At 39.2% G+C, this 27,804-nt stretch overlaps 1 protein-coding gene across 1 annotated transcript; it reads left to right on the forward strand.

The window, feature by feature from the left end:
* Window positions 1–10,183: 10,183 nt before the first annotated feature.
* Window positions 10,184–26,147, forward strand: MCUR1 (mitochondrial calcium uniporter regulator 1). The gene is made up of 9 exons (XM_034429222.3): window positions 10,184–10,792; window positions 13,658–13,756; window positions 14,869–14,972; window positions 15,597–15,698; window positions 16,329–16,370; window positions 18,024–18,095; window positions 18,666–18,719; window positions 21,817–21,931; window positions 24,083–26,147. The coding sequence occupies exons 1-9, from the start codon at window positions 10,465–10,467 to the stop codon at window positions 24,136–24,138; spliced, it is 972 nt and encodes a 323-aa protein (XP_034285113.2). The 5' UTR covers window positions 10,184–10,464; the 3' UTR covers window positions 24,139–26,147.
* The last annotated feature ends 1,657 nt before the right edge of the window (window positions 26,148–27,804 follow it).

Below are 27,804 nucleotides of genomic sequence, written 5' to 3' on the forward strand. Positions count from 1 at the left end.
ATAAGAAAACCAAAGCTATTGTATTGGTGTACTTTAATATGTCCTTGCTAGATGATATATAGTTGGTTGTAAGATCCTAGATGTGAAGTTGGGAAGCAGAGATCATAGAAGATTGTTTGCTTCTTTGTTTGTTTGTTTGCTTGGAACAAGGGTGTCAAACTGGCGGCCTGAAGGCCAGATGCATCACGTGTAGGCCACGCCCACTCCAGCTTCTCGAATGGGAAAAACATCGCAAAATGTCACATGACAGCAACATGACGTGGCAGGTTTGACACCTGTGGTTTAGAAAATTGTTGCTAGAGTACCATACTTGGAGCAAGCCCTAGTTGGTTTATAGGAAAATTAAGTATTGTGGGGTGACACACAAAATTATCTTTTAGTATTAGGGAGTGAGAAAAACCACTGTCTTATAGAACCACTGAGTGTCTCCCCTGTATTTATCATCTTCTGCTCTAACTTTTTACAATCCCCCCACTTGTACAATTATTCAACTAGAGTTGTGGTCATACTTTTATCTCAGGATAGGACAACTTTCACATCATCATTTTATAGGTCCCAGTCCCTTTCTTAATCCAATCTACTTCCCCAGTTGTGGGGGAAATGGGTGGAAGAAACACAATGTACTTTGCCTTGTATTACTAATGAAATGCAGTATATAAATCTGCTCTTGGAGCAATAAAAAATCCTTCCATTCTACCCCATAAAAAAAGGAAAAGATGGACACTGTTAACTTCATGTCATCTGAAGTACCAAATATGAACTGTGACATTTTCAAGCCAGCATTCCTTTCACCAGACCTGTTGAGATAATAAAAGCTCAGGAGTCGGAAAGTGAATTCAAGAGTGAAGAGTTAGTAAACATCTCAGTTTCAAGATCCACACAGCTTCAGCATTTTCAACTGAAAACTGGCTTCATAGATTCCCCTCTTTCCTGCAGATAAGCCAAAAGTGTAAATCAGCTCAGTTGCCAAACAATAGCATACTATCAGAGAAACAGAGCCAATCTGGAAATGTTCCAGCTGCTAGAAGCATTTGATTAAACACAAAAACCTATGCCAGGGGGGGAAAAATGTTAATTTTTAAACTGTCAGAAGAGCCTTTTGTTAAAAAGAAGTGAATTGCTTTTGAACTCTTAAAAGGTTTAAACCAAAGCCTTGTAGCCTGCAATAGAATAGCAGTCTGTCCACCTCCCGTAACATTTTTCCAAGCAATTAAACAAATCAGCGGATTTGATTGATTTGAGTCTTTCACTCCTGCTACTGTATTGCAATTGTCACATGCCCCTTACTGTTTCTATTTATATGGCCAAAATGAGGCCACAGTTGGTGAGAGTAGAGAGGAAAAAGGGCTAGAATTAAGACTTAAATATTTAAATCATAGGCCCTGTCAACAGCTCAGTTTAAAAGCAAGGGTTCTGAAAATATTATTGTAAATCTTCCCTTTCTAAATGTGGACATCCTTTTCTCAAGCCAAGTCAAAATTACATCTCGCCTGTTTTATCCTCATGACCTCCTGAAGTGTTTTTGGATTATACAGGTAGTCCTCAATTTTACATCCACAATTGAACCCAAAATTTATGTTGCCAAGTGAGACATTTGTTAAGTGAGTTTTGCTCCATTTTATAACCTTTCCTGCCACATTTCTTAAGTGAACCACTGCAGTTGTTAAATTAGTAACACAGTTGTTAAGCAACTGTGCGAGCTGCACTGGCTCCCGTTGGTCTTCCGAGTGCGATTCAAGGTGTTGGTCACAACCTTTAAAGCACTCCATGGCTTAGGACCGGGGTATATACGAGACCGCCTTCTTCCATCAACAACCTCCCACCGGCCAATACGCTCCCACAGAGAGGGGCTCCTCAGGGTGCCGTCGGCCAAACAGTGCCGACTGGCGACACCCAGGGGGAGAGCCTTCTCTGTGGGGGCACCAGCCCTTTGGAATGAGCTGCCCCTAGAGCTTCGTCTTAGCCCCGACCTGCGTACTTTTCGCCACGCCCTTAAGACCCTCCTGTTTCAGCAAGCCGGACTGCCCTAATATGAATTTTAAATGGGCGTATGTGTGTTTTAATTCGAGGGCCAAATTTTATATATTTGATTTTAATTGTTTTTAAATTTTATAATTTATGTGTTTTAATATGGCTGTACACCTCCCTGAGTCCCCTGGGAGAAGGGCGGTATAGAAATCTAATAAACTTTCAAACTTTCAAACTTTCAAATCTGGTTTTCCGATTGACTTTGCTTGTCAGAAGGTTGCAAAAGGGGATCACTTGACCCTGGGACATGGCAACTGTCATAAATGCGAGTCAGTTGTCAAGCATCCAAACGTAAATCACATGACCATGGGCATCCTTCAATGGTCACAACTGTAAAAAGTGATCATAAGTCACTTTTTTTCAGTGCCGTTGTAACTTTGAATGGTCACTAAGTGAAGTCAAGGACTACCTGCAGTTTTGAACAAAAAAAGTCAGCAATGTATAGATAAAACACATGGTTGGAAGCTTAATTACCATATTCAGAAAACTTTATCCTTTGGATCATGACACAGAGCTTTGCACAGATAGATTGGTTCAGTCATTTAGGCCTTGCCTTCATTTCAAAGAGACTTCATGTTATGACTAATTTTTAAAAAGTTACACCAACGTAGCCCAATCTGACAGTCTGTAGCAGAGCTGGTATTTTGGAAAGTACAGTACAATACCAATACAGGTAGTCCTCACTTAGCGAGTGTCTTGTTCAGCAACCATTTGCAGTTCTTGTATGACGGTGATGAAAAAGTACAGTAATTTTGTGACCAGTCCATGTCTTTAATGGCTTTTGCAGGTCTGTAAAGCAAAAGAAAGCTGAAATATGAATGCAGACACAGTCCCGGTTTCACTTAGCACCCATTTCACTTAATGATCAAGTTGCCAGTCCCATCGGAGGTCTCTAAACAAAGACTACCTGTATTTAGGTCCAGGGGTGAAATGCTCCCGGTTCGGACGATAGCGATGGCGGCGCATGGTTTGGAGAACCAGTAGCAAAAATCCCTCCCCCCCTCATGCCCAGCTGAGCCGCGCGATCATCAGGCTTTTTTTTTTTTACTTTTAAAAGCATTTTTCTAAAATCTCTTCGGCTGAAAAAAATGCTTTTAAAAGTAAAAAAAAAAGTTGGCCAAGCCCACCCAGACACAATAACCGCCCCCCCCCCACCAAGCCATGCCCACAGAACTGGTAGTAACAAATTTTACATTTCACCACTGCTTAAGTCTCAATACAAGAATTGCCTATATAGACGCAGGTCAGATAGAGTTGGATTATCCTAAAAGTAATACCTAGGATGAGGACATCAGAATGACCACTCAAAGCATCTCTCATTATTGACCAAACTAGTTGAACTGCTAGAAATTTCCTTCCTTCCTTCCTTCCTCCCTCCCTCCCTCCCTCCCTCCCTCGTCCCTTCTCTTCCCTGTTTTTCATATTCTTTTTCAACAACTGGGGGGGGTGGGGAGTCTTATTCCTTGCAGGCATAATATTGGAATTTTGCATGTAACACATTTCAATGACTGCCCTAGGTTCCCTTTGCAGAACCAGAATCCCTTTATTGCATAGCTTTTCTCCTCCTTGAAAAATACATTTGATGGAAAAAACAAGAAACGTCATTAACAAAAGGCAACCTGTGAACTTTCCTGCTTCAGCCACAAACCTGCTAATAATCATTATAGAAGCTGGCTTTTTTTTTTTTTTTTTTTTTTTGCTTTAGAGGATGTTTGTGTAATTACAACAGGAGCCAAGTTCTAATGAAAATGCTTGCCTAAAGAAACCGTCCCAATTATTTTCCTGCTTTGTCTCCATCTAAAGTTGCCAAGGTTGGAGACTCCTAATCTAAAGACTCACAACCTTCTTGATTACCAGATGAAGATACTTTCACAGCAGCCTCTTTGAGCTTTGGGAATATATTCCGTAAGTGATTCTGGAGGTTTGTCTGTCCAACTGAAGCAATTTAACATACCACTAAATAATCCTCCATTTACGACCACAATTGGGACCAGGGTATCCATTGCTAAGCAAGGCAGTTGTGCTTAAGTGAAAGGCACCCAATTTTGCAATCATTTTTGCCACGGTTGTTGAGCAAATCATTCCAATGGTTAAGTAAATTATGCAGTCATCTGACTTCCCTGACTGACTTCGCTGGTTGAGAGCAGGCTGTGACGATCACAAATGGCAATCACATAACCTCCAGGACACGGTAGCCATCATAAATACATGCCGGCTCTCAAGCATCTGAATTTTGATTATGTGACCATGGGGATGCTGTGGCAATTTTAAGTGCGAGAACTGGTTGTGAGTCACTTTTTTCAGTTCCGCTGTAAGTTCATATGGCCACTAAACAAATGATTGTAAGTCAAGGAATATCTGTACCTATTGCGAAGTGTTCTGGACAGGTCCCTGCTGTTATTGGCAATTGCAATTTATGAATTAGGTAAAACAGGGTGGCCAGATGGAAAAACTTGGGTGGCCAGATCTGTCCTGTACCTTGAACAAAATTGGGGGGGGAAATCTCATTTCCTGAAGGCAACGGCACACACCAAGCCAAAAGTGTGCTAACTGCATTTTTAAAATTTCTCAACAGAACATTAGTTTGAGGCCAAATTGTTTTATTGATCAACCAGAATAATCAACCATTCATCTACTGGCAATCAAATGTTGCTCCAAATTTGGCATTACAACGTCTTCAGATTCACTCACATTTCTAATTGTTCCTCTTTGTTTTTGCAGTCCTTTTAAAACTATATTACGTAATTGAAGGATTTAATTAATTGAACGGACCATGCGATTCTGCCCATTCTGAAGAGAGTGTATCAAAAGATGTTATCTTAGTTTTAACTGAATTATGCAATCCATACAATCTGTTGTATTGCAAATTATACATGTATATATGTACTGTGTATCGGTACGGGTAGATATATACTTTCTTTTGAGAGCAACAGAATTTCATTTTTAATATGGGCCAATGTGGTCACAGTAAAAAAAAAAAAAAAGACAATAAAGGTTATCTTATCTGTTGCCTTCCCATGGAACAATTTTTTTGCCCGTTCATCTTTATGAAAATAAATGTTTAACTGCAAAGCAAAAAGTGGCAAAGTGGGAGAATTTTGATTCGTCCAAAATCCTCATGTGAATGGAGCATTGGTACTTGAGTAGGAATCTTTCTCATGCTTGCCTAACACATGGATGAATCAACAGCTGTATTAGCAATGGGAACCCGCTTCTGAAAGTGGTAACCTAATTTCCCCTCAACAGTTAAGAGTGTTGATTTGAGGAAGCTTTTGTGTTGTATATTGTATTACAGGTCGTCCTTGGCTTACAACCATTCATTTAGTGACCATTTAAAATTACAAAGAAATTGAAAAAAGTGAGTTATGATCATTTTTCACATTTAAAACAGTTGCAACATCTCCCTGATCACGTTATCAAAATTTGGATGCTTGGCAACTGGTTCGTATTTACAACAGTTACAGTGTCCTGGGATCACGTGATCATCTTTTGTGACCTTTTGACAAGCAATGTCAATGGGGAAGACAGATTCGCTTAACAACCATGTTACTAACTTAACAATTGCAGTGATTCATTTAACAACTGTGGCGAGAAAGGTTGAAAAATTGGGCAAAATTCACATAACAACTGTCTCACTTAGCAACAGAAATCTTGGACTCAATTGTGATCGTAATTCGAAGACTACATGAATATCTGACAGTTTTATATTAAACAGACTCTATCCTTTATACTGGCCTACTGTTCACAGGCTCACCAAAGAAACAGAATAACTCTTAAGCTAGCTGCTACATATTACGTACATAATAAATACATCAGTAGATTTCTACAAACAGTCCTCATGGCAATTAAGTCAGTTGTGTGTTTTCTAGCTCATTTGATCCAACTGTGAGTTTTAGTTGCCAGAGAGATTTTGCCTTCAAACGCTTTTTGAAATAGTTCTTTAAAAAATTATGTGATTAGTAGCCAGCTGGGGATAATTTGAAAATCCGTATCATGTTGTTCACTTTTTAAAATTTTACACCCCTCTCTTTCCTCTCTTATCAACAAATAGGTCAGAACATGGGAGATATATTTTTAGAATAATCATGCCTAAGAGATAATGTTTTAATGGAAATAAATGTTTTCTTATAGTCTTTCAGACTCATGAATTTAATCTAAAATGATGTATCTTATAATACAAATCTTTATTTGATCCACCGATATTTGAATGGTTGGTATCATTCCTAGTTTATTTCTGTCCCCTGTGTTTCCACATTACCACAGTGGCACTAACTACTTCTAGAACAGGGGTGTCAAACTTGATTTCATTGAGGTCCCCGTCAAGGTTGTGTTTGACCTTAAGAGGGACGGGGGGCGGCCGGGGGGCGGGCCTTGAGTTTGACACCCCTGTTCTAGAAGTTCACTGGTAGTAGATCACTGGTTATTTTTTACTACAAAGATGTGGCAAAGTATACAGAAAGACTTATCTATGTCAAGATATGATGAGATCAGAGGTGGGCTTCCCATACTGTAGCTACCAGTTCGCCCAGCACCAGAAATGTGAGCGTGCGGCACCACAAAACACGGCAATTAGATTGTGCATGTCATCCACACATGCATGCGACGCAGTGGTGGGTTTCAATTTTTTTTACTACTGGTTCTGTGGGCGTGGCTTGGTGGGCGTGGCATGGCATGGCTTGGTGAGCGTGGCTTGGCGGGCAGGGGAAGGATAGTGTAAAATCTCCATTTCCTCCCCACTCCAGGGGAAAGTTACTGCAAAATCCCCATTTCTTCCTGATCAGCTGGGACTCAGGAGGCAGAGAATAGATGGGGTGGGGCCAGTCATAATTTTTACTACCGGTTCTCTGAACTACTCAAAATTTCCACTACCAGTTCTCCAGAACTGGTCAGAACCTGCTGAAACCCACCTCTGATGCGACGTCAAACAACATGGCAATTTGGTCTCATGCGCCATCCACACAAGTGCGGTGTCACAAACACAGCGATATAGGATGGGATTGCGCCCGGATGGTTGGGCTGGCCCACCCACAAGTTGCCACTACCGGTTTTCCCGAACCAGTCTGAACTGGCTGAATCCCACCTCTGGGTGAGATGTTTTAAAAGAATATATTACCATACTGAAGAATATCCTTTCAGGAAAGCTGAAGCAATGACTTTGAAAAGAATAGGAAGTTGTAGTTGGAAAATTCAAAAGCAAGCTTGGGAATTTTTCATGAGAATGTTCAGCATGGCTGGAATTGTAGTGGGATTTTAAAGAATTTTCAAAGAGGCTGGGGCTACACCATATCTTATGAAGAGCATATTCATAAGATACAAGAGGGCTGTTGCAGGAACTTTCGGTGGGACGTGGCCAAAATTGGCAGAAAATTCCAGGAAAATGGGGATTAAATGGATAAGACTTAGAGTTAGGAACATTGTTCAGAAAAATAAAAATGGGTCACTGTGGTTTCTATGGCTTATTGTGAAATGCATTGGAGATGCTTCACTTGCTTAATGACCATGTAATTCACCCAATCCATCTGTACCTCCATGCAGGAATGAGGCTGTAATGTTTTCTTTTCACTTTGCAATTCGTCTCCCTTAGGTATACCTTGATCCATTGAATGGAGCTATAAAACTCATGTAAAATTATCACTATTAAACAAAAGTCAATCTCGAAACCATCTAAATATTGCAGTGAGCTATAGGAGATAGTTACATAATTTAAGGTATTCATAGTGGTGCCTAACCAATGTGTATATTTTACAGAATAACCTCCTGTTATGACCTAATTAAAGATACATAAATCTGGGACACTAACTGTATCTGAGTCAGATTATTGGAGAGATATTCTACTGAGGAGGATATGCTCTAAATTGGGGTATTGTTAATGGAATTTGGAGGACAGGGCCACCTCATTTGGCCTCACACTGTCGTAGAAATCACCATCATCGTACTGTATATGCACTTAGATTAGTGATATAAACTTTTCCATCATGTGTTTATTAGACAGTGCCACCTATGATTGTTTTATGATTTAGTACAAATAGAGGGAGATGCACATTAACTAGCAGGAGACTAAAGTGGTCAAAATTAAATCTGCCAGAGCAGAATGCTCCAGGGGGCTATAAAATCCTATTTGTATTCCTGTACAAAGAATTCAAACTCCTCTATTTCCCATACTTTAAACATTGTATAGTACTATATACAGAACAAAGACCATGAACTTTTATGAGTTAAGGTTCTACCTGTTTTTCCACTCACTAGTTTAATAGGCACCATTACAGCATACACCCATTTCAACACAAGTCTTTATGTAACATTTTAGGGTTTTCATTTCCAATCCTCACAGGATCCAGTTAAAGTTTGACATTTTTACCAGTCTTTAAGAAGTGCAATCCAACTCATACTAGCAGTCAGAAATTAAAAGACGCTAGCTCCTGGGGAGAAAAGCTATGGCAAATCTAGACAGCATACTAAAAAGCAGAGACATCACCCTACCAACAAAAGTGCATATAGTCAAGGCTATGGTTTTCCCAGTTGCAATGTATGACTGTGAAAGTTGGACCATAAGAAAGGCTGAGCGCCAAAGAATTGAGGCCTTTGGTGCTGGAGAAGACTCCTGCAAGTCCCTTGGACTGCAAGGTGATCAAACCGATCAGTCCTAGAGATCAACCCTGACTGCTCTTTAGAAGGCCAGATCCTGAAGATGAAACTCAAATACTTTGGCCACCTAATGAGAAGGAAGGACTCACTGGAGAAGAGCCTAATGCTGGGAAAGATTGAGGGCAAAAGAAGAAGGGGATGGCAGAGAACAAGGTGGCTGGATGGAGTCAATGAAGCAGTAGGCGTGAGCTTAAATGGACTCCAGAGGATGGTAGAGGACATTCCTGGAGGAATGTTGTCCATAGGATCGTGATGGGTCGGACATGACTTCACAACTAACAACAAAGCATATTTTGAAGTAGGAAAATAATCTGTGCTATTAGTTTTCACTGACTTGTTTGGAATGAGCAAACACTAAGTTGTGAATTTTCTCATGTGAGTCATGTTGGCATAAAACAAAGTTGGAAAAGCATGCAGAGAATGACATATAGAATACTTTTCCGACCCTTTAACCAGCAATAACCATGGGAGGCCTCTGTATTTTCTTCTGTTTTTCTTCTCTCTCGTGTTGGATCTGTTTATGAGTTTGGAGAAGCACAGAATAAGCTGCTGACATTCCACATTAATCACCTAGCTAGGAGAAAAGGGGCTTAAAATGGCACATTCAGCAACTTTCTATGCTATGCCCAACTGCCTCACCCAGGGCAGCTTTGATGACATTTGTTGTTGTTTTTTTCCACAGCTCCAACTCAGAACCAGCCCATTTTGGAACACAAGCTTTCCTTTGCAGGAAGTCTGTAGAGATTCTCAGTCATCCAGGTCATGGTTGTTCCAAAGGTGCTTTTTCAGGGGGCAACTGGGCTTTCTTGTTTTTTCTCTTTGAAGACATTTCACTTCTCATCCAAGAAGCTTCTTCAGCTCTGACTAGATGGTGGAGAATGGAAGGATTTATACTCCTTGCAGACAGCTGGTCATTTGCATCCTTTCAGAGAGTCATTGAGGCCACTTGGAGGTTTACCTGTGTCCGCAGGGTCACCTGAGTAGTGCTCCTGGTTCCTGTAGTCAACAATTTTTTTCCTCTGGCAATCCATTCCTACTCCCACACCATTCCAAGGGTGTTCGTCCTAAATTGTATAGCTAAAAGTCTGTAGAGATTCTCAGTCATCCAGGTCATGGTTGTCCCAAAGGTACAACCAGGAGCACTACTCAGGTGACCTTGAGAACACAGATAAACCTCCAAATGCTTCAACAACCTTCTAAAAAGGATGCAAATGACCAGCTGTCAGCAAGGAATATAAATCCTTCCATTCCCCTATTATCCTGTCAGAGCTGAAGAAGCTTCTTGGATGAGAAGCGAAACGTCTTCAAAAGAAAAAACAAGAAAGCCGCCTGGAAAAAAAAAAAGCATCTTTCCCTTTGCAGGATTCTCTCACACGTACATCTGCGCGTTTGTGTACATTCTCCCCAGCGTGTAATTACTATAGGCGCGTGTGCATACGGAATCCGCCTCTCTGAGAGTGCTTGGGCTCTTCCCATGTGCTATATCTGCGTGTGTTCGTTTTATTTCCAAGTGTGCACGCTCCTCAGCCGGAGAAGGGAGGGAGGAAAAAACAACGACTAGTGACATGCAGGCGGGCGGGTGTTATCTCCCAAACGTCATTCGAAACCACCCGCCTCTTGCGGAGGCGCATGCGTCGTGCGCACCGAGCCGGGACCCGTACATGCCGGAATTGAGCAAACTTGGCTTAATTGAGCGCTTTATCTAGGGAGAGGCACCTTCGCGTCGACCTCCGGCCGCGAAGGGAGCAAAAAGCAACGGCTCCGTGGCGTCGTGCAAAGCGAAAAGCAGGGATGGTCAGAAGCTTGGCCGCTGCCGCCATTGTGGGGAACGGGCAAAAAGGCTTTCTCCTCGTTCAGGGAGAACCCGCCGTCCTTCTCGGCGTCGCGCGCTCCGCTTTCCCCGGCGGTTGCCTAGGAGATCGGAAGCGGGCGAGCGGCCCCGCGAGGAGGGCTTTCGGAGCGCGCGCGCGGCCGGCGGCGGGAGTCAGCCCGGGCGGGCGGCCGTGCTCTGAGGCGCGCGCCCCCTCCTTGTCGCGTGCCGAAGGATTCCCTTCGCCTGCGTTGGGGATCCGCTTCCTCAGCCTGAGCGGGAGTCGCTGCCGAGCGGTGGAAGGACGAGGTGAGGCGGGCAGGGCAGGTTGGAGGGCTGGACAGACGCCTGTACGTAGTTTCTGTGGAGGGTTTCTCTAAGTGTACTTGGGCAGTAGCAAAAGGCAGCTACAGTTAACGCTGTTCTACTCCCGAGTAATTAACCCGATACGCTTCCCAGGTTTTCGATTTCACTTCCCACTCGCTCCCATTATTTATAATTTATATTTTATAATTTTATTTTATTAGTTTGATTTATATGCCGCCCTTCTCCGGAGACTCAGGGCGGCTTACAATGCTTTTAAGCAATTAGTGATCAGAGTTCATGGTTTAATTTGGTTTAAATCCAAATTTTTTACTACCGGTTCTGTGGGCGTGGCTTGGTGGGCGTGGCAGGGGAAGGATACTGCAAAATCCCCATTCCCTCCCCACTCCAAGGGAAGGATACTGCAAAATCCCCATTCCCACCCCACTCCTGGGGGAAGGATACTGCAAAATCTCCATTCCCACCCCACTCCAGGGGAAGGATACTGCAAAATCTCCATTCCCACCCCACTCCAGGGGAAGGATATTGCAAAATCCCCATTCCCACCCCACTCTGTTCTCTGAACTACTCAAAATTTCCACTACCGGTTTTCCAGAACCTGTCAGAACCTGTTGGATTTCACCCCTGGTTGTCCCAAAGGTGCTTTTTTTCAAGAGGCACCTGGAATTTCTGGTTTTTCTTTGAAGACATTTCGCTTCTCATCCCAGAAGCTTCTTCAGCTCTTCTTGGATGAGAAACGAAACGTCTTCAAAGAAAAACCAGAAATTCCAGGTGCCTCTTGAAAAAAGCACCTTTGGGTGTCAGTTTATTTATTTATTTATTTATTTTTATTTATTTATTATATTTCTATACCGCCTTTCTCCCGTAGGACTCAAGGCGGTGTACAGTCAAGAAAAATATAGATACACAAACATCATAAAATTGCTAATTAAAATTATTATTATAACATAGTTTGGCCCAATTAAATAGAACCTAAAATTAAATAACATTTTAACAGATAACAGTTTGATTGTAAATGGCATAGATCACATGATTTAGGTAATAAATGATAAAGATCTGGGTGCAGTGGCAAAGGATGATATATTATTTATGGAATTTAATACATTAACTACATGTTCTATAATATATTACCGTAATATTGATGTGATGTATAATTTTATAGATTGACTACTTCAGTGTAAATAACCAATCACGATTTGACGATTGTATGCTGTGTTAAATAAGCATCTACTAGACTTGATTAGTATCCAACTCTGCAGAACTGGTAGCAGATTATAATAGGCAGAGTAATTTTAAGCAGTAAGTAATGTCATAATCAAAAGTACAAAGTGGAAAGTTAATGATAGTCTGATCCACACAAATCTAGAAGCTCTACATTTGCTTTGTTTGATTTAGTGTATGGGAACCTATTGTGGAACAAAAAATAAACTTGAGCAAGTACAAACAAAAATACCACAAATTGTTGGGAGGCTCTTCAGCCATCCATCATTATTACCACATGATTTTTTAAAAAAAAAAAGATTTAAAAATGAAAAGCAGTAAATATCTTTTTAAAAAAAACAAAGGTTTAGTTCCTCTACCACAAATTCTATAATGTGTGCTTCCCCTCCCATATATGCACATGGCCTCAAAGTTTAAATTATAAAGGAAACAAATTCCCTCTGCTAGCAGAATTTTCTTTAGAATATATATTTAGATGGTAAAAGGACTTGGACAAAAAAATATCTTACTGACTCTGGGTGTTCGGAAAGGCTGCCTGCATAGAACATCTACCTATGTCATACTAGGTGAGCCAAGCTGACCAGATTTAGTAGATGTCTAAATTACACTATTAGTCTATTATTCAGGTTAATTATTTAAGGATTTGATTAAATGGATTGCATCCCACAACAATTTACACTATAATTTGATTAAAAGATTTGTATTCTGTTTCGTATTAAACCTCAAAGCAGTGGCTTAAAATAATTAAAATTGCAACAGTGCAATTTTTAAGTGGCTTAAATGATTAATTTAAAATGTGCATTAATTAAAAAATACAATTTAAAATTTTTAAAAAGATCAAATGAATAATAAAGCAATAGCAAAAGAAGTAGAATGAACTGTTAATGTTTCAACTTCCATAAGAATAGGTAGTTTATTTTAGAAATCATAAATTGTCCGTGAGAATTTAGATGGAATCCCTGGGCCATAGAAGGAAGGAGAGGGAAGGCAGAAGACAGGCACATCAGACCAAGTCTAGCCAGAGTCACAATACAAGATAATCTTGGTAGATAGTAAAGTAGACCAGAGACCAACGCTGTATAATTAGTATAATGACTTGCAGTTTGAAGAAAGACAACTGCAGTGAGCTCTGTTGAAAGGTCACCTTCCCCCCATCCTTAAGAAGCTGCCTGTGGAAAACAGTATCTAACCAAAGCTAAATCCTTTCAGATCACATGGATTAAAACAAAGTACATTTAGGAATGTACAAAGTACATTTAGGAATCTACTTCATTTTAATCCATGTGAAATGGGTTAAACTGTTCAAAAAGTTTAATGGGCTGAAGTTGATGTTAAAACACTTTTCATTAAATGATTGTGTGTGAATGTGTCTGTGTGTATAATCATAAACATCTTTATACTTACTCTCCAGCATTGCATGTTTGCAGTTAACTGTTTAAGGAAGAAGGAATGGGAATTATAAAAATTCCACTCCACGTTTTGGTTAAAAATAGCCATAAATGTTTTAATTGGTGGAAGCTGTAGTTACAGAGAACATATCCCAGCTATTTAAAGTTGAAATACCCTGTTTTACTGTAAAAGAGAAAATGGTAACTTGTTTATATTAAAGTTTGATTTTTTTTACATCAGCTCTGCAGTTTGAAAACAACAAAAGTAGATGTTCACCATTGGGAAGTAGAACACTTTATTTTGATACCCATGCCTTTGTGTGCCTCTTGGAAGAAAATGGTAATGAATATATTGCTCTACAATTTGAATAATAATAATAGTTTTGTTATCACTTTATCTCTTTAGAAATAACCACCTACATAAATACTATTTTGCATGCATTTTTCTGGAATAAGTTAGCTGGCATTTGTATGTACCATATTTTTCTGAGTATAAGATGCACCTTTTTCGCCCCTAAAAGAGGGTGAAAATTTGGGTACGTCTTATACACCGAATGTAGCCCCGCCCAGCCTCTGAAACTGAGGTTTCAGAGGCTGAAAAAGCAAGGCACAGAGCTCACAACCAATGAACCTGTTGCTAAAGTTCACCTCTGGGAACAGTTGATTGGGGGTATTTCGGAAGGCCAATCCACCTGCAATCACCTTTTTTCTTATTTTCTTCCCCAAAAACTAAGGTGTGTCTTATACTCCGGTGCGTCTTATAGTCTGAAAAATACGGTAGTTGTGTATTTATGTTACTGTAATAGTAAGCATAAGTTTTGGGGGAAAGGTAGTATTAATGATTTTACACAATTGCATACTAGTTACAAATTAGAACTAGATTTCATTTCCTGTCCATTTCTGTACTTTGAAATTAATGCTGTTAAACATTGATATGCATAAGTCATACAAGTATTTCATTGTTGATCAATTTTATTTAAGATGCTATCTTTTCAATGGTTGCCTCTTGTAATAATGTAAAACTTATGTATTGGGCTTTTTCCCCCCAAATATTCTACATATATATCAATTAGTTTTAGACGTTCCATATCCAAACCACAACATGCCATCTGGGAACACCTGAAAACATTACAATAAGAACAGATGCAAAGGCCATAATTTGGTAGTGGCTAAGGGAAGGCAGGGCATAGAGGGAAGGTAAAATATAAAACGTGTAAGAGTGCACTGCAAGAGATGTAGATTTGTGGAGCATATTAAATCTTCAGAGGCCCTAAAAAATTGAAAAATTCTGCCTCGTTATTTAGGGTTACACCTGTTCTCTAATGATAATTATATGGGAAGGGATGAATTTTTTTCTGCTCACCAAATTATTATTGAAAGCTCTTGTTTTTATGATTATGCTTGTTGAATCAATGTGTATATAGCAAATAATAATGTTTTATATTGTTTTAGGATTCACCACTCAGCAGTCTGAGATCATTGTGTCTGCTATAATGAACATTATGAAAAACAATATGGATATGATACACAAAGACATGGTCACCAAAATGCAACAGGTTGAGAATGTATTTAATATATAATTATATTTACTAGGGTGGACTCAGATTAAAACCATCTAAATTATAGACATTTAATTATAATAACTGATTTTGATAGTGCTACTAACATAAAATGTGTTGCAAAGTAAATATATAATATATGTCTGTGCTAAACAATAGAATACTCTGATCTCCATCTATTCATAAACCATGCAAAAGCATTCCTTTTTGCTGATATTGCCTTATTTTGCATGGATTCTTATATTTACCTTCAAAGTTAGTACTTCTTCATGAGTCCAAGGTGAGTGTGGGGCCATGCATATGGCATCTGTCTTACAACTCTTCAAATCAAATAAACATTTTTGGGGATCACACTACAACTGCAGAAAGCACCTGCCATTCCCAGGAAAAGACAGAACTATTTTAAGTAGTAACAGAGAGGTCATGTGAGCACCTCAGCAGGTGCCAAAACTGCTTAAATTATTATTTCTATATTCCTTCCTACATTCAACTAAATAAAGTCCCCATCAGTTCTACATAATATTGCATAAACATTATAGCTAGAATGAACATTGAGGATGATATCTCAACACTGGCTGTACTGATGGCCTGAAGAAACCCTTTTTCCTTTTTTCTCCAAAGGAAATTGCTGTTCAGCAGATAATGTCTCACATTGGTGTTGTAAAAAAGGATATGATTATTTTGGAAAAGAGTGAATTTTCAGCACTCCGAGCAGAAAATGAGGTAATTTTTTTTTAAATGTAATGGCTATTTTTTGAACATATATGGATGAAATTTTAGTAGTAGCTCAAAAATATGTTGAATCCATTTAATATCAGCTACCATCTGAAATTAAGGAAAGGCTTCTGTTTTCAGTTTTAAGGTAGAAACCTTGTTCTAAATGAAATTACTGACACCAAACTATTGAAAGGGGTTTTGTATTTAACCACATTGAGAGCAGTAGATAAAAGAATGTGCTATGCTCATGCCTATTTCATTTCATGGTGATTTGGAGTCCAACAAAAACCAACAAAAATATAAAACAATATAGTTTCTCTGAGACTGGAAATCTTGATTTTTGACTTCCCCTTTTCACCTCCATGTTCGTATTTGTGAGTGCTTTAATAAGATCAATATGCTTGCTACATTCAGTTCAGCTTTGTACAGGCATATACAGTAGATGCTTTTTGAATATATCCATATATACTCATATATAGTAAATGTAGTTAAATGAGAATTCCAAGTTCCCTTCTTCTTTTCTACCTCCTTACTATCAAACAGAGTTGATTGTAACCTAAAATATGTATTTGCTACATGCTTCACTATTTTTTTGGCTGGCATTTTAACTAAGCTTATTCTTTTTTTTATGCAAAGAAAATAAAACTTGAACTTCAGCAGCTAAAAAAGCAAGTAACGGTAAGTTACATTATTTTCAAAATGCAACTTCAGAATATAAAATGAATATCTACTTTCTGTAAGAAGTTATTTTATAATTTCACCCTGTATCCACTTATATGGGAGCAAATGCCATTGGGCTCTACTACCCTTACTTCTGAATGAATATGTATAGGATTATATTGTAAAATTACAAGCACTTGATGAGAACCAACACATCAGCAGCATTGTCAAAATCCAGCATATCTGCTTAACCCATCAGGAAGGATTATGTATGAATTTCTATAAATAGAGATAGTTTAAACACTGCTGAATACAAACATTCTGCATTAGTCTAGAAAGGGTTTGTTGCTTTTACGCTTGTAATTCAGAATGATAATGAAATTATATGATGACAAAGTAGTAATGCACGATATACATATCACATGCATTTATATTAACAATCTGTACATGGAACTTTAGAAATACTGATGTAAGGCTCTATCTTGTATTTTTTGATCTGTGCCCTGGCAGCACCTAGAAACTGTGGGGAAAATTTACCAAGCCCCAAATTTAAGAAGAAGGCTGGGACTTCTGTTATCAAAATAAGTTGTCTACATAAAGTGAAACCACTTAATTTGCTTTTCATCTATAATAAACTAATCCATAGAAATCAGTGCCAAAAGAATCTTGGTAATAAAAATATTCTAGTAAAATTACCATAGCTAAAATATCTTCAGCAAAAAAATAAAGAAATTTTCTTATAGGTAGTTGATAGAGGACTGCTTGTATACTCTCAAATAAAGGTAGTCCTCAACTTATAGCAGTTTGTTAGCAACCATTTGAAATTACTGAAAAAATGACTACAGACCATTTTTCACACTTACAACCCATTGCTGCATCACCATGGTCACATGATCAAATTTCAGAAGTTTGGCAGCTGATTCATGATGGTTAAGAGTGTCCCAGGGTCAAGTGATCACCTTTTGTGCCCCTCTGACAAGCAAAGTCAATGGGGAACCCAGATTCACTCAACAACCACAGTGATCACTTAACAATTGCAGTGATTCATTTAAGAATTGCGGCAAGAAAGTCATAAAATGGAGCAAAACTCACCTGTCTAACAGCAATTTCTGTGCTTAGCAACAGAAATTTTGGGCTCAATTATTGTTGCAAGTTGAGGACTACCTGTACTGCTTTTGAATATGTCTAATAATGTCTTTCCCTACATTCTAAATTAGAAGCATTTCTTGCACTGGATTATGTGGTGAAACATATTGCTGTTGAAAAAGTAAATCATTGATGGGTGTTTCTGTGATAGAGTTCAATAGATGTATCATAGCAACAGAAACGGTGTGGGGCAGACATTCAGAATTCAGCTAACTTAAGGCATCTTTTATAAATTATATTGAGGTTTCTTGACCGGATACCAAGTAATATAGAGAGCAGTATTCATTTGAGTAAAATACACATTTTCATGCTTTTATTTAGTTTTCTCCTTCTGCTTTGGGTCTCTAAAAAACCTGGAACAATTTAGCAGGAGGATAGTTTGGTAGAATAAAAGAAATTACATATTTCTGGAATAATTTAGGGCTGTTGACCATGGAAAATTTCATTAAATATAGTATTGCTTTTTTTGATTAAGGAATCTGAATACAGGCATTCAGTTTAGTACTATGCAATTTTTTTTTCTAGGATGAAACTTCCAAAGTGCGAACAGATAGCAAGTTAGATTTCAATCTAGAAAAAAGCAGAGTAAAAGAATTGGTATGTATGTTTTTCTTTTATATAAAGATTACTCAGAAATATTGTCATACTGTGTCATGTAATTCTGTGTTAACTGTTAAACTGGTTCTCATAATTATTATGTTACTATTTGATCTAATAGTATTGTGAGGATGACACCTGTCTAATGTTTTAATCCATTAGATTAAATGAATTAAAATGAATTAAACTAATGGATTAAACATTAGTTTTAGATAACCCTTTTTTTTTTTTTACAGAACTTGAAATAAATTATTTTAGGCTCACTGGCTGCACAGTTTAGATTCTCCTGAGTGCTTAATGAGTTCAAGAACCATAGCTAAAAATAAATTTTGGAAGATATTTATGGTTTTCCTGGGCCAATGTAGATTTGAAAGTATTTCATTTGGAACTTTATCTGATGGTATTTAGATAGCATTTCATTCATATAACTGCTAGTAAAGAAGGTAGAATAGAATGTGGAAGGGGCAGAAACTCTAGCTGCAGTGATATTTTAAGATGATTAATGACAAATGGAAGGTGATCTTTTTTTTTTAGAAGCAGAAGATAATTAACTACTCTCTTCTTTTTCAGTATTCACTGAATGATAGAAAAGTATTGAAAATGAGAACAGAAATAGTGGAATTGGTAAGAATTACAAATATAATTATTAATCACAGTAAAAGTCCTTTTCATATCTGTTTCCAAACTTACTTAGACATCATTATTTAATTAATCAAATGAATATAGCTCACCCCTCCCACAGAAGACAACTTTGAGCAGCAAACTATAATCAGATAAGAACAGAGGTGAAATCCCACCGTGTCGGTCCAGTTCGCCTGAACCGGTAGTAAAAAAGGCTACTGGTTCACTGAACTGGTAGCAAAAAATATATTAAAAAAAGTTCCGATGATCAGCTGAACAATCTGGAACCGGTAGTTAAAAATGCTTTTAAAAAGGAAAAAAAAGAAAAAAAGAAGAAAAAAGGCTGCGACAATCACAGCTGTGCCGTGCGATCGTCAGAGCCTTTTTTTTTTTTTACTTTTAAAAGCATTTTTTACAACCTATTCCTTGAATAGGTTGTAAAAATATGCTTTTAAAAGTAAAAAAAAAAAGGCTCTGAAAGTTGCGCACCACAGCTGATCCCCCCCCCCCCGGCACGCTGTTCTACTTACCCCATGCCTCCTTTTGGTGTGCACTGTGCGTGCATGCACTTCACATTTGGTGCGTGCTGCACATGCGTGTGCACAGCTCTCATTTGGCACGCGGCATGCATGCGCAACGAGCGATCCAGTAATAAACCGGTTCAGATTTCACCACTGGATAAGAACCATAAATAAAAACAAAAATATACACTACAAACATCTTTTTTAATAATAAATATAAAAGCAAAAGATACAAACCACAGAAGGGGGAAAAATAAAAATGGCCATCTCAACAATAGAGCCATCTGAGCAGTTGTCTTGAGAGCCTCATGTCTGACAGCATAAGTAAGATTTGTGGGCTTTTCATAATATCAAAAGGGATGGAGCTATGGTAATCTAATGTTGGGGGAAAGAATGTTCCATAAGGTAGGTACTGTTGCAGAGAAGACGCCTATCCTGGAACTCATCAGTTGAAGGCCCCTAGCTGATGGGACCCACAACATGCCTGCTCTGCCCAATCTAGATGGAGGGTTAATATATCTGGGAGAGGCAGTCCCTCAGATAATCTATTCTTTTTATTTTATTTTATTTTATTTTATTTCCAATTTCTATACCGCCCTTTTCCCTGAGGACTCAGGGCCGTGTACAGCCAGAATTAAAAACATGCAATACAAATATTAAAAAATAATTAAAATATCTATAAATTTGGCCCAAAAATTAAAAATCACTACCAATTAAAACATTTAAAAATTTCTTCTTAAGCCAGCCCAGCTTGCTGGAAAAAATGGGTTTTAAGGGCACGGCGGAAGGCACTAAGGTCTTGGATTCTCCTTATCTCTGGGGGCAACTGATTCCAGAGGGTAGGTGCCCCCACAGAGAAGGCCCTCCCCCTGGGGGTCACCAGCCTACACTGTTTGGCTGATGGCACCCCGAGGAGGCCCTCTCTGTGGGAGCGCACGGGTCGATGGGAGGTCGTCGGTAGCAGCAGGCGGTCTCGAAGATAGCTAGGCCCTATGCCATGGAGCGCTTTAAAGGTGATGACCAACACCTTGAAGCGCACCCGGAAGACCACCGGGAGCCAGTGCAGCTCACGCAGGAGCCGTGTTACATGGGAGCGCCATGCTGCTCCCGTCACTACCCGCGCTGCTGCGTTCTGGACCAGTTGGAGCCTCCGGGTGCTCTTCAAGGGGACCCCCATGTAGAGAGCGTTGCAGTAGTCAAGGCGAGAGGTGACGAGGGCATGAGTGACTGCACAGGGAATCCCGATCAAGAAAGGGCCGCAACTGGCGAATCAGGCGAACCTGACAAAAGGTCCCCCTGGTTACAGCCATCAGATGTTCCTCCAAGGACAGCTGCATATCCAGGAGGACTCCCAGATTGCGAGCCCTCTCTGTGGGGGCCAAAGACTCGCCCCCAATAGTCAGTGATGGAGTCAACTGACTATATCAGGATGCCGGGAGCCACAGCCACTCAGTCTTGGAAGGGTTGAGCTTGAGCCTGTTCCTCTCCATCCAGATCCGCACAGCCTCCAGGCACTGGGACATCACTTCAAGGGCATTGTTGGGGTGGCCTGGGGTGGAGATGTACAGCTGAGTGTCATCAGCGTACTGGTGGTATCTCACCCCGAAGCCACGGATGATCTCGCCCAGCGGCTTCACATAAATGTTGAACAGAAGGGGCGAGAGGACCGATCCCTGCGGCACTCCACAGATGAGAGGCCTCGAAGTCGACCTCTGCCCCCCTGCCAACAGAAACTGCGATCGGTCGGAGAGAAAGGAGGAGAACCACCGCAACACGGTGCCTCCCACCTCCAACTCTTCCAGCCGGTGCAGCATGATACCATGGTCGATGGTATCAAAAGCCGCTGAGAGGTCTAACAGGACCAGAACAGAGGAGCAACCCCTGTCCCGAGCCTTAACACCCTTCATTCTATGCTATGAAGGGTGTTAAAAGTTAAAACCAGATCTTGAATTGGATCTGCAAGCAAATTGGCAGCCAATACAGCTCACGGAAGAGAAGTATAATATGTGCTGCTCTAGAAGTGCACATAACTGCCTATGCTGCTGCATTTTGTACTAGGTCTAGTTTCCAGAAAGTCTTCAAGGTCAGCCCCATGTAGAACGCATTGCAGTAGTCCAATCTGAAAGTGTCCAGAGCATGGTTGACATTAAGTAGGGCTTAATGACCCAGAAATGAGTGCAACAGATACACAAGATGAAGCTGTGCTATAATAGAGTTGCTATCTAAACAGCCTGACTAGTGTAGAAATAATCTTTGACTATAAAGATTATAAGTAAGTTTTATTAGAAGTGAATTCTTAATTGTCAGACTGGGAAAAAAGAATGTAGCATTTCAACGTGATTGTAATACTGTTCACAAGCAATTAGCACTATGTAGTAATAAACACATATGCTGTATTATTTAAGAACAAAAGCAGATTTTTCCTTCCCTACCGTATATATATATATATAAAAAGAGAATCTGTTATATAAAAATGTACAGTATTATTTTTGGGATATGTTTGCCTAATGTTTTAATAAAATGCTTAAAACTATATTAATGTTAACAGATTTGTTTTAAAGTGTTTTCTCTACTTTAAGCATGCCCAGCAAGATCGAGCTTTAACACAGACTTATAGAAAAATAGATACTGAAGTTGCAGGTCTGAAAACAATGCTTGAATCACACAAACTTGACAATATCAAATATTTAGCTGGTAAGTTAATCCTTTGTCTACATGTATGCTTGGTCAATTTCCTTATTTGCCTGCTCAGTTTATGCTTATGTTTAATATTTATGTCAAAAATGATAGTTTCTAGTTGATACCAAAATTTGACTGTTTAGTTTAGTATATTCATTTAGAACAGGGGTCTGCAGCCTTAAACACTCAAAGAGCCACTTGGGCCCGTTTCCCGCAGAAAACAAACCACTGGGAGCCACAAAACCTGGGTGTGCATGGCCAACTCGATGTCACTCACTCCCACCCAGTCACATTACCCCCCCACCCAGCCACGCCTACCCAGGTTTTGTGGCTCCCCATGTTTTCTATGGGAAATAGGTATTTCCCTCTCTCTTTCCCTCCTTCTCTCTTTCTCTTTCTCCCTCTTTCATCTCCCTCCTTCCTGCGCACCCTCTCAGCCCTGCCACAGCTGGCCAGGGGGTCGCGAGAGGAGAAGGAGGGGAGGAGGAGGAAGCCTCCACTGCGGATTTGTTCGTTCCTCAGTCAGCCCGGATTTCCAAAAGGAAGAAAGAAAAATGGGTAATAAAAAGCCCCAAGGAGAGCACGCAGGGCTTTCCGAGAGAGTGAGAAGGGACAGAACGAGATGGGGAACGAGAGATACACACACACACAAAGACACAGAGAGAGAGAGAGGAGAGAGCTGCCAGGGCGAGTGGGGCAGAGAATGGGCTCCAGGAGGAGGTGGGGCTCCTGTCTCCCCCATTGTGAAGTGCGCTTTTGCTGTGCTGCGAGAGCAGCAGGCAGGCCATGGAGAGGGTGTTGGGTCTTCCCCACGCCCCACGCCAAAGGAAAGCCAGCCAGGGCTTCCCCTTCCCTCCTACCTTTCCTCCTTCCCCCCCACTCAATCCTACTTCAGGACAGAGGAGCGCACACTGGAAACACGTGTTGGGGCAACATCAGAGCGCGTCTTCTGACCCTCCGGCATTTGCCCGCAACTCTCCATGCTCCTCCTGGCCTGGCTTGCTGAGGGGGGGGGAGCCCTGATGCCTCTGCTGCCCCCACCCAACGGCCCCAGCCATTGCTGCCCAGCAAAGGCACAGAAAAAGAAAGCAAGCAGAAATATAGCTTGGGCTTGGGCGAAAGATCAGAGATTGGGGAAGATGGGCAATGTGTTTCAAAGGAGAGCCGGGCCACGCCTCTCTGCCGTCCAACTCACCAATGGGGGCGCTTCTGCCGGGCCATCTCCCCCCTTGGGCTGTTGAGCTCGGCGCTTGGGGGAGGGGAGTGCTTCCCCACGCCACCCCCTTCTTTTTCTTGGCCTGCTGACCAAGGAGGAGGAAGGCCAGGCTTGGGGGATGGCCCCCACGCCGCAACATATGCCCCCATTGTTCTCTCCCAGCCCTCTTTGCTGGCAGCAACAGCAAATTTACCGTGACAAAGGCGGAATGCTGTTGCCACGCAAAGGCAAGTGCAGGGCTGCTTCGCTCCCACACTAAGGCTCTGACCATGCAACTGACATGACAGAGTGGCAGGGAGCCATAACAGGGGGCCCAAAGAGCCGCATGCGTCTCCGGAGCTGCACGTTGCCGACTCCCAGTTTAGAACATATAACCCTTTGTTATTACCTCTATTGGTATATTTTGTTGGCATAATCTCTTGCCTACATTGGCTATGTGTTTGATGCCGCAAATACATTTTTCCTACTAGTTACACAGTATAGCTTTCACTTTTGATGCTTAATTGCTAAAAAAGATAGGATCTATAAAACAGGTCAGATTAGCATAAATTTATTTTAATATATGTAACTTAGTGTATAAAATTTGAGTACCATAAACTGTTTTTAAAATTGTGATAAATAACTTGAAAGGATAATTTAAACAATATTTTTACTCTAGTTCTGCTTACTACTTTGTATTTCTTCCCTTTATTTGATTATTAGTCCTTTTTTCAATTTTCGTCATTCTCTGAAATACAGATCATAATAGGCTATGATCTACACAGCCTAGCAAAACATTAGTTTCCATGTTGTCTAATAATATACAGTTGCATGCAAGATTCTAGTGATGTGTTAGAACATTTTTATGTTGATAGAATTGTATTTTTAAAAGGACTAAAACAAACATATTTAAACTTATTTTTATACCCAGAAATCCTTATGTATATTTTTTTCTCCGTTTCTTCATCTAGGTTCAGTATTTACATGCCTTACAGTAGCACTCGGATTTTACCGTTTATGGATATAATGAAACATTATTTTCAATGATCTTGTATTAGCTTGCCATAAGAAATAACATGTTATTTCCATCTGAAATAATGATTTTTTTCAGAGAGTGTACCATTTTATTTATTTGTTGCACTGAAGAATATAATCAAAGAATTACATAGGGGTGCCTGAAAAATGTATGGGTATCAAAATATAGAGAGAAACCTTGCCTGTGTTATGGGCATTCATATTTTGCACAGAATATATCCACTCAGAACTGAATGTTTATATGTCTCCAGGATATTATGATCCTAAAAAGATAGCTTTTAAAATACATACTACCAGGGGTGAAAACTACTTACCTTCCCTAACGGTTTGGAAGTGCACGCACCCTGTGCGTGTGGACCCTCTGCGCATGCGCAAACCCTTCTGCGCATGCACAGAGGGTAAAAAACAGGTTACTTCCTGGTTAAAACGACGACTGGGCGGGTGGGTGGAGCCTTGCGTTGCCGTCGCTACTGGTTCTCTGAACCACCCGCCGCCATCACTACTGGTTCAGCTGAACAGGTCCAAACCAGTAGCATTTCATCCCTGCCTACTACCTATATCAAATGCAAGTTTTAAGTTAGAAGATTAGTGGTATAACAACAGACATTAATGCTAAGTGAGAGGGGATAAAATAATTCAATTATCTTTATTTATCATGTTCCTTCAGAGCTAGAAATTCTTGAATTATGTCGTGGTTTACTTCCTTTGTATCGATAAACAGGATTTTAAAAATTTCTTGTTGCTGTATTTAATGGATGTTTCCATTGTCATCTGTTGTTAATAAATCTCCGTCCAACTAAAAATGTTTTATAAGCAACGGTTGTGAAAAGATTGTGCTGATAACAAAATGTCAAAAGAACAGTAGACAAAATCTTAACTGTTTCCTTAATATAAAAATAATGGAAGCAAAAACTTTTACAAAAGTTTAATTTTTAAAGTTTTACTTCCAATATTTTTATATTAGGGAAACAACTAGAGAAATAAGGCATTTTTTCTTAATAAAATAATAAAAGACTACCAACACAATCATAAACCTAATTTTTTTTAGACAGGTTAATTGGGTTTACTCTCACCAAGCAATTACAAGGTGAGATTTTTTCGAAATTTCCAGAATAACAGTAACTATAAATCAGTGACCAAATTTGACCAATGTTAAGCACTATAAGAATTTCTTAAAGAGAAAACTTTCCTAAGTAGAAAATAGTATCAGCAATTGTAGCTAGAAGATACCAAATACCACAAATACATACCTGGAAATAAATTCTAATGAAATAAAAAGAATAGTCATTTTGCAGACTGGAAAATTTTGTGTACAAGCTGCGCCAAAATTTAAACCAAGCACATATATCCATAGGCACATTTCTTCTATGGAAATGTGGAGGAGAATGCTTGTTTTACATAAGCAATTGATTAATTGTTAAATTTGGCAACATAAAAGGAGTTATCACTTTTATGATGAAACAATAAATTGATAGTAACTTTATTATTACCAAAGAAGAGAAAAATGCCTGGGTTTTTTCAGTTCAATGCCAAAATAATCCCACAGCAAAATCCTTTTAGTTGTTCATACTTATATAATTATTTCCTCTTCTTTTGTGACTTTTAATTGTCAATGACAAGCAAAATTGCCATTGATTATGATCCATATAATTAACCTCTTAAGAAAGATTAGACTTGAATAATTTCTTCTTAAAATAAAGGTGACGAGTGGTTGCACTATTTTTATCAATTTTATAAATATAAAATACTCAGGAGAAATATATTGAATAAGATTTACTGAGTAATACAAACTATGAAATATCGTTTCAGCATAGTTTACCACAACATTTGATCTTTTTTTATTATGCTACATGTGTAATTACTTCTTTGTAATACCAATTCCAAAGTCTCTTTACATATAAACTGTCACAAATTAGTGGCAAATGATGTTTTATAAAGAAATTAATTTACAAATAAATAGATACCTTAGATTACACTAAATAAAATAATAAAATAATAAAATACTCTGAAGTAGTTGTCATTGCCAGGCCTGAGATTGGTGAGCCAGTTGTGTGTCTGTGTGTGTGTGTGATTATTACTGCTTTTTAGTCCAGGCAATTATATTTTGGGACTAACTTTTAACTGTAAAACATAATAATTGTATTTTTAAAATGCCATCAATACTTCTAAATTTTGTTTTTTGCTAAATTGCATCTTATTAGTGGTTTTTCTTTCTAAATAAATGTTTTTGTCTTTATAAATAAATGTGGATGGATGGATGGGTAGATTGATTCTAGGATTGCCTTCTTGAAATTTCCTATTTGAATAATTTTAGTGGAAACTAAATATGATCTTGTATTGGAATTTGACATTTTGTAAGCCGCCTTGAGTCCCCAGGGAGAAAGGCGGCATATAAATCGCAATAAATAAATAAAATAAATAAATAAATCTTAATCAGTAAAGACCCAAGAAAATAATGGGAATTAAAACTATCAGGTTTTCTATCATGGCATAAAATTTATTGAGCTATTAAATGTCAGAATAATTATATGTGGAATAAGTGATTTAACTAATAAACTATTCAGGATAACTTTATTGCCCCTGAAATTATGTACTACTATGAGAAAACTTTACTGCTGCTGTTTTCTTTTCTTTGGGCAAAATATAGTCTCAGTTAGCAATACATTTTAAAACAGGTATTCTTTATATGATTTTTTTTTCATTCTAGGATCAATATATATGAAATTGGAAGCTAACAATTTTTTATGCAGGAATGCATTCTATTTATTAAATTTATACTTCTCTTTTCAATCCAGTCCAATCCTGTGTATAGATTAAATTCAGGACAAAGCTATTTATGTTAGAAAATTCTGAAAGCTCTCATTTTTAGAGACCATCAGGTGGGAAAATGCATATTTAATATAAAATGATTTAATTTACAGTTAGATAGATAGGAGATGAGATTGGGGGTCTTTCATTAATTGTACTAGTGGCTCTTGGCATAACTGAAATTTCTCTCAGGCAACTTCAGGATAAGAACAAAATAAATATGTATTTGATTACTGTGCTATAAACCTGGCCGCATTTATGGAAGATTTTTTCCAGAAAGCTCCCCATTTTAGCAATGGACTTTCCAAGTTTGAACATGTGTTTAAAATTTCTATAATGAGGCACAAAAATTGGAGCTAGTCCCAATGACTTTATTGTACTCCAGGACTGGCCCAAGTTCCTCCCCAACCTTCTCATTGTCCGAGTCTGCTGCCAGCAAAGCTGCCAGCTGCCGGGCCACAACACATATTACCACAAGAGATGAGATTCTATGTGTCAACCGTCCCATTGCATTAAACAGGAAAAGAATCTCCTGGGACATTTTTTTCTTCAATAATATAACTTCGCTGAAAAGCCATATGGGTACAGAAGTAGAGAAGCCAGTTCTGACGTTTTCATTTCCCAGTCAATGACCTTGGGGTTTAGGTCTGTCTCATGCTTCCAGGGGGCACACTTGCTTTCCAGAGTTCCCTTCCAAACCTCCCTTCCCTTCCAATGCCTTCCCTCCCCTCTCCCATTACTGTTGTCTGGTTGCAAGCAGGGCGGTGTAGCAAGTCAACCATGACATCATGTATATTTCACCAGGAATTGGTGAAATCCTTATTGAGTTCTAGCCATACTAAAATATCAA

Source organism: Pantherophis guttatus, chromosome 3 (assembly GCF_059756535.1).
Source record: "Pantherophis guttatus breed Tessera chromosome 3, ASM5975653v1, whole genome shotgun sequence".
Taxonomy (NCBI): domain Eukaryota; kingdom Metazoa; phylum Chordata; class Lepidosauria; order Squamata; family Colubridae; genus Pantherophis; species Pantherophis guttatus.